Below are 14440 nucleotides of genomic sequence, written 5' to 3' on the forward strand. Positions count from 1 at the left end.
CAGCCCTCTGGCAAGCAGGACACCCAGCACCACACAGATCTCCATAGAGGACTCCTTTCCACTGCCAGTTTTGAGAAGCTAAGGAACAGCAGGAATCCTCTCAGCGGGAGGAGAAGGCTCTCACTGTTTTTTACTATCTCCTTATCCCAGTGCAATTGACAGAACATAGGAAGCTGCCTTCTACGGAGTCAGACCCTTGGTCCATCTAGCTCAGTATTGTCCACACTGACCGGCAGTGGCAACTCCAAGGTTGCAGGCAGGAGTCTTTCCCAGCCCTCCCTGGAGTGAACCTGGGACCTCTTGCGTGCAGATGCTCTTCCACTGAGCTAAGGGCTCATCCCCTAAGGAGAATTTTTTTACAGCACTCTCACATGTAGTCTCCCATCGAAATGCAAAACAAGGTGAACCCTGTCTAGCTCTCATGCTCACTTCTACAAGACCAGTTCTCCTCCCTATTTCTCGCTTAAGCCCTATGCTAGAAAAGGATCCCAGGGAAGAAAGGGGATCAGTGGCAACCACAGATAATGGCTGGCCAGTGAGCCAAGCCTAGATTTATAGCTCCCTGTTGAGAGCTGACCTAGCCACCTGAGCTACTTACCTGCTTTGCGTGTATCAGTTGAAACGGTAGCTGAAGTAGCATCTCTTACTAGATCCAAGTTTGTTTCATCTCTCCCTTCTCTTTCCTCAGGGATGACCATGCTGGCTTTCTCTCTGGGGAAATCACAACACAGAAATAAGCAGGTCACCTTATGGCTACCCACACCAGCATTCATATTTAAGCTCTAAGCCAGAACTGCCCAACTTCAGCCATTCAGCCTTTGGACTACAACTCCCATCATCCCTGACTACTGTGGCTAGAGATGATGGGAACTGTAGTCCAACCGCAGCTGGAGGGCCGAAGTTGTGCAGCCCTAAGGATAGCCCAGCAGCTATCCTAAGGTGAAACAGGAAGAGAGGGTACAGACATAGGATAGCTCCAGCCAAGGAATTGTAAGAATGGTGTTGGTTACTCTGAGCTTTCATCAATTCTCAGTATGCATATCCCATCTTTATTCCTAGATGGAACTCGAGGAGGCCTATACAGGGTTCCCAGGCAATCTCTCATCCACTGAGAAATGCATCGTTGTACAAAAGAATGAAATGAAAATATTATTCTCCAGTTTGCATCAAATTTGAACATATTTATCAACAATCGGCAACTCATAGAGGAGCCTTTGGGCAAGAGATTTAGGACAAATCTCAGAGGATATTTTTCAGAGCAATTGTGTGGAAGCAAGATAGGAGGAAAAGCTACCTAGGTACCTCCTACTTTGCTTCCACACAATCACTTCTACCCAGGTTTTCTTTTTACCTTACTTCCACACAACCAGAAATTGGGAGCACACACAGCTCCCAAACCTGGATAGAACACAGTTTTTGACTGTGTGAATGACCTCAGTGTGTAACAGAAGTGGTCTTACAGGACTCTCTTCACCTTCTCGGAAGTGGCAACCTTGTGGATCTTTTTGGAATTTGAGAAATGAACTGGACAGAAAATTAAAATATAGGTAACTATAAGCAATCAACATGGGGGTAATTTCTGGCAAGCAAAAAGAACTTCTTGATGGTTCTTTGTCATCATTCACTTGATGGCAAATGTAGGACCACAAGGGTGGTAGGACACATGTGAACCTGCCCACATTTGGGCATTGCTGGCTTCCCATCTGCAGTCACCCTTCAAACCCAAACAGCCCCTCAGAGAGGAAAGAGGACTCCGGAGAGGAGCAAACCTTTCCTTTGTACATATTCTATGTTTATATCCTTACATAATCCCATGGCCATCCTGCACGATATTCAGATTCTTACATAAGTCTGCTACCTTGGCAACACACACACAAAAAAGGGAAAAGAAGCCAGAGCTCAGTACTGCATAGCAACCGAAAGCTACCCAACATGCTTTCTCAGCCTTTTAAAAAACAGGTGGAAAATCTTGCTGGAGAAACAGATGCTCTAAAGCAGAACACCAGCGTGATTTCACTAACTTATAAGGAGGAAGATTGTTTCCCTAGGAGCCAAAAAATTATCCGGCACCACATAATTCCTCCTGGATGCCCACGAAGGAAATAAGAGGTGGCAAAGACACCCCTTCTGTCGGCTTGATGGGTACCAAGTACCGTTTGGCCAAACATTCCAGTGACACTGCTCCTGCTCATGATCTCACTTCATTATGGAATGGGATGAAGGAGATGGGACTTGGATGGGCTTTCAATTCCTCTTCCCTGGGCACCCCCACCTCCCAGCCCACCTGCTATGCCAGCTCCTAAATAACCATCCAAACTGCCCCTCCATGAGGCAGGCCCACACATTTTGGCTATCATTACCATCACGGGGGATACCAAGATGACGGATATTTATATACCGCTTCTCAACAGAAGTTCCCAATGCGGTTTATATAGATATAAATAAATAAATGAAATGGGATGAATGCTCACAGTGATTTCTGGCAACATCTACCACCCCAGAGATGAAAAGTGGGTGATCGCACGGTTGCCCTTACCGTTTTCTCTGTGTTATCGCCCCTTCTTTATCCCAGCCCCCCAACAATTAGGGTAAAACTGCAGGCACTTTTGCACAGAGGAAAGGGTTAGGGTAACAATGAACAAATTGTTGTGTGTTCTCCATGGAATAATCTTCGGAGGATGCTCCTCTGATAACATTGTGGCTGCTACATGCCCGATGGTCAGGACGATAAATGCATGATAACACACAGAAAGCTGAAATTCTTACAATGCTATCACCTATTTTCCATCTTTAGGGGCATAGTCCTTGTTAAAAAAAACCCAAAAAACCCAGAATCAGCATTAGTCCCCCCAGAGAGTACCAATCACCCTCGCTGGCTTTGAACTCCCTGGTTCAAACAGGACCAAAGCAATATTTGAACTGCACGAAGAGGGGCAGTTCAGAACAATCACTCCTTGCACCCTACCGAGGCGTGTGCATTCACAATCCTCTCCTGTTCAATTAAAAGGGGCCAGATGGAGTATCGTCCAAACCAGTCCCATCAAATTATAGAAGGCCGACGTTCTGTGTTGGTAGCAGGAAAGCTGAACATTACCGAATAAGTTTCTCAAAGGCTTCCTTTTCTTTCCTCAGCATGGTAAGGTAGCGCTGCTCTTCTGTCGAACCCCCATAGATAAGGAAGTACACCCTGAAAGACAAAGTACAAAGATCGGTCCAAATCCAGAAGACAGCTTGAACCCCAAGTATTTGTTGTCCTTGATGAGTGTAAACCGATAGTACTTATTTAAAGTTTTATTAAAGTGTAACTCTTTGGGTGTTATCAGGCAACCCCACCCTACCTCACCTCTCCTTAGTTCTATAATAACTATTCTTATAGTATTAATATTATTTAATATTATATAATATTACATAATATCTCTATCTCTACCTAATGGCGCAGTGGGGAGATGCTTGACTAACAAGCAGAAGGTTGCCAGTTCGAATCCCCACTGGTACTCTATCGGGCAGCAGTGATACAGGAAGGTGCTGAAAGGCCATCCTCTCATTCTGCGCGGGAGGAGGCAACGGTACACCCCTCCTGTATTCTACCAAAGAAAACCACAGGGCTCTGTGGGTGCCAGGAGTCGAAATCGACCTGACGGCACACTTGACCTTATATCTATAAAAGTTATAGAATCTCCCCCGCGCTGGGGGAGAGTACAAAGAAAACGCTCAGCCAACAACTAAACCAGCTGGTAAATTAGCTCTGGAGGGCCACGCAGGTCCTTCCAGGTGCTGGCCACGCCCCCTGCATGTGACATCACTGGCAGGGGGCGTGGCTGCCACACACGCGGGGCTGCTCTGGGGAAGGGGGCAAACACAAGCCCACTCTCCCCTAACTACATGCCTGAGCCTAACCTCTTCTGAAGCAGCCAGCTGAAATGGTTGCCATGGAAGACAGTTCCAGCAGTGAACAGGTCCTTAATTTCCACAGGCCACAGACCCAGCTTTTCTTAAGGCAGAGGTTCTCAAACGGAGGTCTCCCGATGTCGGTCGACTACAACTCCCGTCTTTCCCAGCCACAGCAGCCTTTGTGGCTGGGGCTGATAAGAGTGATAGTCCAAACATCACCCAAATTTGACAATTGACAAATTTGTGCTGGTTATTACCTTTAAAGCCCTGAACGGCTTGGGTCCAAGTTATCTTAGAGAGCGCCTTCTTTTACATGATCCCCACCGCACGTTAAGGTCATCTGAGGAGGTCCGGTTACCACCGGTTCGTTTGGTGGCGTCTCAGAGGCAGGCCTTCTCTGTAGCCGCTCCTGGGCTGTGGAAGGCACTCCCAGCAGAAATTCACAATCTTAACTCCTTACCGACCTTCAAGAGAGCCCTTAAAACCCATCTGTTTGGCCTGGCCTTTCAGGGTTTTTAATTAGTTTTAATTGTTTTATGCTAACCTGGTTTCCAGGGTTTTAATTGTGCTGATAGTTTAATTGTTTTTATGATGTTTTAATTGTTATATTTATAGTTCTGTTTTAATTGTTATTGGTTTTAATGGTTTCTGTTTTAACTGTAAACCGCCCTGAGCCATTTTGGAAGGGTGGTATAAAAATCGAAAAAATAAATAAATAAATAAATAAATAACCCCTTTCCTGGGAGGTAAGCCCGGATTCTAAGGATCCACAAGGGCTCAGTCTCAACGGCCCTTGTGAATATCACGAGAAACTCCCATTCCGGCGGCCCTCTCTTGAGGCCAACGTACCTCAGAGGCTTTCCAGGCCTGCTTGCTTTGAAGACCTCCAGCTGACGGACGAAGGACAGCTCTGCGTCATACAACACCACGTAGCGGGGCTCCACCTCGTGCAGCACCCGGGTGAGGGCGTAAGGGTCGTTGCAGCCGTTCAGCGGATGGATGACGGTCAGAGGCTCCTTGAGGATCCCGTAATAAGCGTCCGAGGAGAGGTTGAGCTGAAGGTCTCCGGGCACGGCTTCACCGGCACTCTCCTGGCTGCTGCTCAATTCCTCGCATTCTTCTCGACCCCCTGGGGGCTCCTGCTCCCCTCTGCCCAACATCTGCGTCAGGGTCAACTCTGGCTTCTTCTGGCTTTTGTGTGGCTTAGCGGGCCCCAGCTTGGCTTTTTTCACCCGGGGTTCTCTGGCATGGCTGCCCTGGCTCTTGGCTGCCCTGGGGCCTTTCAGGCAGCCTTCGCCCTTGTCAGCCCCAAAGGTCTTGTTGTACAGCCTGGTGAGAAACGCTTCCGCGCCAACGGTGCAGTACTCCTTGAGCTGAGCGCAGGTCTGGTCGTCGGCCGCACAGATCAGCACTTGCCCTGCAGCCAAGGAGGACCACGGCCACGGTTACAGGGTGGCGCAGAGATCCTATCCCTCTTCCCCGCCTCTCCAAATACAAGAGTTCTCTTTGGGGGGGAAACAGTTCCTTTCTTTCCAGTTTCCGGGGGAAACACCAGCCATTCACAACTGGAAAAACGTTAACAGAGGGACTTCCCGTCTCATCTTACTTCAGGATGAGGAATCTTACTCCAGGGTGCAGGATTCTACCCACCATTTAAGGACTTCAGGACAGACTCAGGTCCGCATGCTGATGCTTCCCAAGCAGTTTCCCCTCTAGCAGGGATTCCCAGACGTTGTTGACTACAACTCCCAGAATCCCCAAGCAAAAGCTATCGCAGCTGGGGATTCTGGGAGTTGTAGTCCACATCTGGGAATCCCTGGTAGAGGGGAAACCGTTTCCAAGGCTCGTGTGGAGCGAACAAGCACATAACGTGCACATGAGTGTGTACACACACACACACACACACACACACACACACACACACACACAACAGGGCCTTCTCTGGGGCTGCTGCCACCCCACCCGCTCCCCTCCAGGCTCTGGTATGACCTCTGCCTCTTCCTTCCTGGCTTTTTGAAGGTGTGTTAAGACATGGCGATTCCATCAGATTTGGGGGGCTGTACGGTCTGGGAAATCCCATGGAACTGTGCTATTTGAACTGTATACATTGAGTTTTCAAAGGCTTGCAGCTGCTTTGTTGGGCTTGGAGGCCGATGCAAAATGTGGCCAAAGCATTTGATAGGGTACGATGGGATGCCCAAGTCTGAGAAAGTGGGGGGAGAGGTTTCTGCAGCCACCGCTCCCCACTGCCCCGCTGGCAAACTCCGTTACCCAGAAGACACTGCTCTTGTTGCCTCACCTGGCCCACCGAGAGCATCGCTGCTTGCATTCTCCGTTTCAATCTCCGCCAGCACCTCTCTCAGAGCCTCCCACTTGGGGTTGCTTTCCAGGACCAATTCCCTTTTCGGCTCTGAAAGGAGAAAGGGATTGTTTTCCCCCGCATGCCTCTAGCTTGGCTTCCAAGCGGGCAAGGGGCCAGCTACAGCTTTTGTTTTCTGTCCTCTCGAGGACTCGGCCGCAAAATGTCACTCCTGACTCAATTGCACAGTGGCTCCTGGAGGCTGGAGTGGCCACTTCCGCTAGGGTATGTCAAGCCATACACATGAACATATGGGGCGGCTCTGTGCAGAATCAGACTCTTGCTCCATCCATCTAGCCCAGTATTATGGACAGGAAGCTGCCTTATACTGAGTCAGATCACTGGTCCATCACTCTCAGTACTGTCAACTCTGACCAGCAGCAGATCTCCGGGGCTTTAGACAAGGATTTTCCCCGGCCCTACTTGGAGATGCTGCTAACAAGTAAACCTGAGACCTTCTGCATGCAAAACATGGGCTCTACCACCAAACAAAGACCCCTCCCCTTTATGCCATCACACCAAACCGTAGTTAGCAAAACCACATTGCTCAAATGCAGCAGCAACTGGTCTTGTGGCAGCAAGCAAGCATGAATTGTCCCCTTTGCTAAGCAGGGCCCACCCTGGTTTGCATTGGGACGGGAGACTACAAGCGCGAGCGCTGTAAGATATTCCCCTCGGGGATGCGGCCGCTCTGGGAAGAACACCAATATGACAAGTATTTATATACCGCTTTTCAACACGAGTTCCCAAATAAATAAATAAATGGCTCCCTGTCCCCAAAGGGTTCACAACCTAAAAAATATAGACCAGCAACAGCCACTGGAGGGATCCTGGGATGGATAGGATCCGTTGCGCTCCCGCTGCTAAATAAAGAGAATCACCACTTTCAAAAGGTGCCTCTTGGCTAAGGTTCCAAGTTCCCTCCCTGGCAGCATCTCCAAGATAGGGCTGAGAGAAATTCCTGCCTGCAACCTTGAAGAAGCCGCTGCCAGTCTGTGTAGACAATACTCAGCTAGATGGAACAAGGGTCTGACTCAGTATATGGCAGCTTCCTGTGTTCCTAACCTCTGGTTGGCCCACGTAGACATTACACTACACTGCAGTGAAACTTTTTTCACCGAAGCCTGAATAGTAAAATATTGTCCGTTATGACCTTGCATAAAGTGGGATTATAAAGTAATTCAAGATGTTCACCAATCTACAGAAGCTTTCCCAAGGACTTTACAGTCCACTTATCCATTATGGGAAATTTATTAATTGTCCTTGTAGAGGCTAAAATCAGATTCTGTCTCCTCTTGTGTGATAAACACATCTTCTTATAGCAATGTTGTACTAGAGTGTGTGCTTTTTAAAGTTATCAATGGAAAGTGTTTGCTGTACCTTTTCCTTCCTTGATGTCTGTTTTCTCTGAGGCTTTTCTCTTCTTATTTGATTTGTCATCTGGAAGGCGGTACACTCTGGCCCGAGCATTTAGAAACATTGAAGTGCTACAATCAAGAAAAAGCCAACCTAGGAGGGACCCCAAAAAAGATATTAAATATATTGCGAAGCGCTTGTGCTCATTTCCATGGATTTAAGCAATGAATTAAATATAGATATACAACCAGTTTTGAAGAAAAAACCCAGTTTGCTGTCAGATAATTCATTTATATGTTGCACAGAGGACACCTTAAAAGCAGCAAAGCAGAATTTCACACAGGAATAAATACCTTCTTTGAGATGGTGCCTGCCATAATATTGTCCCAAGGAGTGCTTCTATGAAAAAGTTACTTTTTCTTTAAAAAAAATAAAAGTGTTGCCTGATTGACCAGGGGTACCTCTTTAGTCTATTAGAAGATTTTTAATAGATTACTCTAACCAATTAATCAACTCAAGCTTACAGCCCAAATACTATTAGTGTTTGCAGTAAGGGAGTGCTTGAAAAACCACAGGCACACGGTATCATGGTCTTCACTGCATTTGTGCTACAGAGGGAATGGGGAGAGCTGGTCTTGTGGTAGCAAGCATGAATTGTCCCCTTTGCTAAGCAGGATCTGCCCTGATTTGCATTTGAATGGGTGACTACGTGTCCCACTACTGTAAGATAATGGATTTACAGAAGAACAGCCCTGCTGAATCAAGGCCTCTAGTCCAGCGTCCTGTTTTCCACAGTGGCCCACCAGATGCCCCTGGGAAGCCCACAGGCAAGAGCTGAGGGCATGCTCTCTCTCCTGCTGTTACTCCCCTGCAACTGGTATTTAGTGGCATCCTGCCTCAGAGGCTGGAGGTGCCCTATAGCCACCAGAGTAGTAGCCATTGATAGACCTGTCCTCCATGAATTTGTCTAAGCCTCTTTTAAAGCCCTCCAGGCTGGCTTTAAAGCCATCCACATTGTGTGGCAGATAAATCCACAGGTTAATGATGCACTGTGAAAAAAATACTTCCTCTTCTCAGTCCTAAACTTCCTGGCGCGCGCGCGCGTGTGTGTGTGTGTGTGTGTGTGAAATTTGTCTCTCTCCATTTTTTCCACACCATGCATAATTTTGTAGACCTCTTATATGTCTCCCGTTACTTGCCTTTTTTCTAAACTAAACGGCCCCAGATGCTGTAGCCTTGCCTCCTAAGGAAGGTGCTCCAGGCCCCTGATCATCTTGGTTGCCCTCTTCTGCACCTTTCCCAGTTCTACAACATCCCTTTTGAGATATGGTGACCAGAACACAGCACTCCAAATGTGGCCAGTTTGACTGACCTGACTTGCCTGCTCCCATGTAGGCCTGATCTCCTGGCTCTGGACCTTGACTAGACCTGATTTCCATTCCTTCTGCATGGACCTCACCTCTCGGCTTCTGACCCTGGCTTGTAACTTGTCCTCAACTTCTGCCTAGCTCTCCTGCCGAGTCCTCATAGTGAGACCAGCACTGACTGATCCTGCAAGACATGACACGATCCCCAACTGAATCTCCAAGTAGGGCTGGGGGAATCTCCTGCCTGAAACCTTGGAGAGCTGCTGCCAGTCAGTGTAGACAATACTGAGCTAGATGAACCCATGGTCTGACTCAGCATAAAGCAGCTTCCTCTGTACCTATGTCCTTATTCTTCAGCAGCTAAGTTCTTCTTATGTAATTATGTTGGCCTTGGAAGAAGGAACAAGTCAGGCTTCTGACGTGAGTGCTGCATTTTATCAAGCAACAGAAGTTAAGTGGGAGGCTGGATATATTCGCTGTTAGTCAATCCTACATCCTTATGGCTGGAAACATTTATGTTTTGGTTTTTTTCATAAAAAATAAGAACTTTTCCCAGCCCTGCTCAACAGCTTTGAAGACACCAGGAGGCTCATACCTGAGTTTTGACCAAAGGCTTTTTCAGATGCTCTTAAGGACTCCAAAAGGTTAAGAAAAGTGACGCAGTCATACTGAGTCAAGTACTGCAGCAACGTACGGAGGATCTTCAAATCCTGGACCAAAGACTTGGTCTTGCTTCCAAGCTGGTGCCAAAGAGGGTCTAAATAGTGGCGGATTGTCTGGAAACATAAAGGAAAAAGAATGGCTAGCAGACTGTCCAGATCTGGGCAGGAACACGGCAGTCTTCTTGATCCAGGTTGGTGCAGTTTTAAAGAGAGAGGTTTCTAGTCCTCATGAACATACACAAATAACCTGAGAGTCACCCATGACATTTGTATCCCACTTGTCCTCCAAACTGATCAGAGCAGTCAGATATCACACTGTGGAAGGCTCAGATATAAAGGGAGGGAGGGAGAATTTATTTATTTTTTAAGGTATTCCCCTTAGGAGATGGGACTGCTCTGGGATGAGCATCTGCATGCAGAAGGTTCCAAGTTCCCTCCCTGGCAGCATCTCCAAGACAGGGCAGAGAGAGACGCCTCCTTGCAGCCTTGGAGAAGCTGCTGCCAGTCTGGGTAGACACTACTGAGCCAGATGGACCAATATGGCAGCTTCCTATGTACCCATGCCTATCCCTGGTAGATATTGCCCTTAGGGAACGGGGCCATCGCTCAGTGGAAGAGCATCTGCTTACACGCAGAAGGTCCAAGGTTCACTCCTTGGCATCTCTGAATTGGTGCCTCAGGCAGCTGCATTTTAAAAACCTGCAGGAGACCCAACTGTGGATGTCTTGCACATTTACTAGATTTACTGCCGAGCTCCACTGAATTGTTGTCTCGGACTCTCTGGGTCACTGAATCAAAGCTCTCCAGTGCAGATATATGGACTCTTGTGAAGAACAATCCCAAGGATGTTATGGTCCTGGCACACGAGGCCCAAACAAAGCAGGTTTATTCCATTGTTAACAAGCTTACGCTAAGCAAGCCAGAGGCTTGGAGAGCTAATAAAACACTCTGAGGTTAAAAAAGAGACAGTTAAACTATTAGCAGATGTCGGAGTTCTTCGTGAAAGAAAAGAGATCCAGGCTTTCCCTGCCCCAAAACAGCACACAGCTGGCGGGAAGGGAAAGGGAAGGGGGGAGCGCTGGCTGTCTTGTGCCCGTGACAGGCAGTGCGCCCTGCCAAAGGAAGGACCACATCAGCTCCTTCCAAAAAAACAGACACACAATCTGGAGAGCAGAACTCCAAATTAATGAAGACGTGCGGAGCGGCCATTGGAAGACAAGCGCTTGCCAAGCAACGTGCTGCGCTCTGGAAGTTGGCGCATGCTCAACCCAAAGATGTTGCCGCTCCGCGGTCTTTGCATACAAGCCAGAGCTGCCCAGGAGCCAGAATTCATCCCTAGAATCAACTTCGAGTGCCGGAGGTGCACTCTGGGAGACGGCAAAGCAATGATGCTAAGGAGAGCATCCCTGAACACGTGCAGAGAACCCTTCCCTCACTGTGGAGGATGGAGGAACACAGAAACATAGGAAGCTGCCATATACTGAGTCAGACCCTTGGTCCATCTAGCTCAGTATTTTTCTACACAGACTGGCAGCGGCTTCTCCAAGGTTGCAGGCAGGAATCTCTCTCAGCCCTATCTTGGAGATGCTTCCAGGGAAGGAACTTGGAACCTAGATGCTCTTCCCAGAGCGGCTCCATCCCTTGAGGGGAATACCTTCCAGGGCTCACACATCAGGTCTCCCATTCATATGCAACCAAGGCAGACCCTGCTTAGCTAAGGGGACAAGTCATGCTTGCTACCACAAGACCAGTTCTCCTCCATCCGAGTACTGCCCACTGTAAGATATCTGCCTTACGGGTCTATTTCACCCAGGCTTTGAACTAAATATTGTTTTAATAGTTCTAACATTGTTTAAAATGTTCTAAGGTTTGAATTGTTGTACTGTTTTAACTTTTGCGGTATTATTTACTTGGTTTTAACTGGTGTTTTAATTTTTGCTGTCATTTATCTTAACTCATGTTTTAACTTTTTCTGTTTCTTTGCTTGCTTTGTTGTAAACCGCCCAGAGATGTGAGGTTTGGGCAGTATAAAAATATGTTCAATAAATAAAATAAAATAAAAGTAGGGGGCTGGCCTAAGTGGTAGAGACTGTGCTTTGCACGCAGGGCTGAGGTTGAGTCCCTGGCAGCAACATCTCCTGATAAGCCCTGCTAACTGAGCCAAGAGACACCTTTTTAAAGTGGCGAGTCTCTTACGTTTGTCAGGGAGAGAGCAACTGGCCCTCTCCATCCCCAGCACAGCATCCCTCCAGTGACTGTTCCTGGTGTCTATCTTATGTTTCTTTTTAGATTGTGAGCCCTTTGGGGACAGGGGGGCATCTGATTTATTTACTATTTCTCTGTGCTTTGGAAACTTTTTGTTGAAAAGTGGTATAGAAATGGTTGTTGACAGGGCTGGGAAAGACTCCTGGCTGCTGCCAGCCAGAGGAGACGACGCTAAGCTAGATGGACCAAGGGTCTGGCTCAGTAGACGGCAGCTCCCTATGTGGCGAGTGTAACGGGATCAAAGAACGAGGCGGCTACACTGCCTGCCCGGGCTTGAAGAAAAAGTGATACTAGATTGACCACAGAAAACCACCTCCCAAAAAAGCCAAAGCCATGAGAAAGAGCTACCTTGTCGAAAGACTTTCCAATTGCATTTTCCAGCGACAAATCCTCCGCTTGCAGAGCAGGATGACACTGCTTTAATTCCTTCAAACATGCATTCAGGACGTCCAGGACGGAACTCTGAATGGCACGCATGGCCGGGGTCATGGCAACGTGCATCTCCACCACTTCAGGCTTGTGCTTCTCCAGAAAGGCGTGCACCGCGGCGTGAAACCTGGATGCGGGAGGGGGGGTGGAGGTCACAACCTTGGAACATGTGGGCATCTTGACGCGAGCAAACACCAAGCCTAGTTTTCAAACAGTTTTCAAAAATGGGCCGTTCTCAAGTCGGGGGACAAAGACGCATTTACATGCTGGGAATAAGGTTCCGTGGGAGGGCATTTCCTTTGCATGCAGAAGGTTGTAGGTTCAATCCCTGGAAGCATCTCCCGGTTGGACTGGGAGAGACTCCTGCCTGAAACCATGAAGAGCTGCTGCCAGTCAGTGTAGACGATCCTGAGCTAGATGGACCAAGGGTCTGACTCAGTACATAAGGGAGCTGCCGTGCTGGTCTTGTGGTAGCAAGCACAAGTTCGCCCCTTTGCTAAGCAGGGTCCACCCTGGTTTACCTGGGAAACTACATGTGTGAGCACTGGAAGATATTCTCCAGAGGGGATGGGGCTGCTTTGGGAAGAGCATAAAGGTTCCACGTTCCCTCCCTGGCAGCATCTCCAAGATAGGGCTGAGAGAGACTCTTGCCTGCAACCTTGGAGAAGCCGCTGCCAGGCTGTGTTGACAATCCTGAGCTCGATGGACCAAGGGTCTGACTTGGTTTAGAGGAACATAGCAAGCTGCCATATACCAAGTCCTACCATTGGCCCATCTAGCTCAGGATTGCCTACTCTGACTCGCAGCATCTCTCCAAGGTTTCAGACAGGCGTCTTTCCCAGCCCTGTCCCAGTATTACCATAAAAATGTATATATAAGCAGCTGCAAGTGCTTGTCAGTGGTTGAATTCTTAAATTTAGCCCACAAAGAAACTCTTGAAATGGAATCCCTGTTAGAGGGAATACTGGAAAGGTGGTATGTTAAATAAATATAACAGCCTGCCTTGTCCAGCGGCAGACCCTCCTTCACTGGAGGTTTTCAAAGAGAGGCGAGGCAGCCATATGTCAGGGATGCTGCAGGGGATTCCTGCACTGATCGGGGGTAGACTAGAGGACCTCTGGATAGCCCTTCAAACTCTGACATTGTATGATTCATGTGGCCAGCGGCCAGCACCGGCAATCTGAGGTATATGGTCTCGATCCTAGAGGCTCTATTTTTGTCCAGAACGGTTAATTGCCATTGAAAGATGCATTCTCCCCGAGTGTGGGAAATCTGCCACAAGTACCAAAGGAAACGGCCTACCTTGGCCAGAGGTAAAGCTTCCTCACAAAGAGATTTCGCATCACTCTTTCCACATGACAAAAGCCAGTGCTGAATGCAACCGCATTGTCTGTGAAGGCTTTAACGAAGCCCTGCTTGTTCTTCTGGCGATAGAGCCGCAAGATAAAAGCTTCCTGGCAGGATTCGATGATTCTGTGGGCTTTGTACACCAGAATACCTGGCAGAGCAACAAGACGAATAAACTTGAGTCACAGGAAGAAAACAAAACAGAACAAGACGTGATATTTTGGCAGAGGGCGTTACAGGTTTCAGAAAGGTTTGACCAATTCCAGCATAACACATTCTCAGTTTCCTTTAATCAAACAGGGCTAATTGTTGTCTTCCACTTGTCCCCAAAGCCGAGCCAGTGAAAATATTTCCACAATTGGATTTGAAAGAGAAATGACAGGCACCGCACTTAATTTTTAAAAAGCACGCTTGGAAAGCACTGGGGTTGTAATTCCATGCATGCTGACTTGGGAGTAAGCCTCATTAACCTCGGCTGGATCAACTTCCAAATAAACATGCACAGGGTAGTGGTGCACAAACTAACAAGAGACGTCTGCGGGATCAGTCAGGAAGCCTGTCTAGACCAGGGATTCTCAACGGTGGGTCCTCAGATGTTACTGGACTTCAATTCCCATAATCCCCAGCCCCAGTGGCCTTCAATTGGGGATTATGGGAGTTGAAGTACAATAACATCTGGGGACCCAACGTTAAGAATCCCTGGTCTAGGCCAATAGTCTGTTTTCATAGGAACATAAAAAGCTGCATTATACCGAGTCGGACTA

The 14440-nt window shown here is 48.0% G+C and overlaps 1 protein-coding gene across 8 annotated transcripts in view; it reads right to left on the bottom strand.

The window, feature by feature from the left end:
• The window catches only part of ERCC4 (ERCC excision repair 4, endonuclease catalytic subunit), a 29070-nt gene that overhangs the window by 10900 nt on the left and 3730 nt on the right, over nucleotides 1-14440 (bottom strand). For all 8 annotated transcript variants that reach the window (XR_008311960.1, XR_008311956.1, XR_008311961.1 and 5 more), the window contains exons 3-10: nucleotides 13632-13827; nucleotides 12249-12456; nucleotides 9569-9749; nucleotides 7631-7759; nucleotides 6191-6301; nucleotides 4741-5308; nucleotides 3095-3187; nucleotides 599-711 (exon numbers count right to left, since the gene is read on the bottom strand). Coding sequence is in view for 2 of the 8 variants with exons in the window: in XM_053275998.1 (XP_053131973.1) it covers nucleotides 599-711; nucleotides 3095-3187; nucleotides 4741-5308; nucleotides 6191-6301; nucleotides 7631-7759; nucleotides 9569-9749; nucleotides 12249-12456; nucleotides 13632-13827 (1599 nt within the window). In the remaining 6 variants the exon portion in view is untranslated. The remainder of the gene's footprint in view (nucleotides 1-598; nucleotides 712-3094; nucleotides 3188-4740; nucleotides 5309-6190; nucleotides 6302-7630; nucleotides 7760-9568; nucleotides 9750-12248; nucleotides 12457-13631; nucleotides 13828-14440) is intronic.

This window comes from Hemicordylus capensis, chromosome 13, assembly GCF_027244095.1.
Source record: "Hemicordylus capensis ecotype Gifberg chromosome 13, rHemCap1.1.pri, whole genome shotgun sequence".
NCBI classification, from domain to species: Eukaryota; Metazoa; Chordata; class Lepidosauria; order Squamata; family Cordylidae; genus Hemicordylus; species Hemicordylus capensis.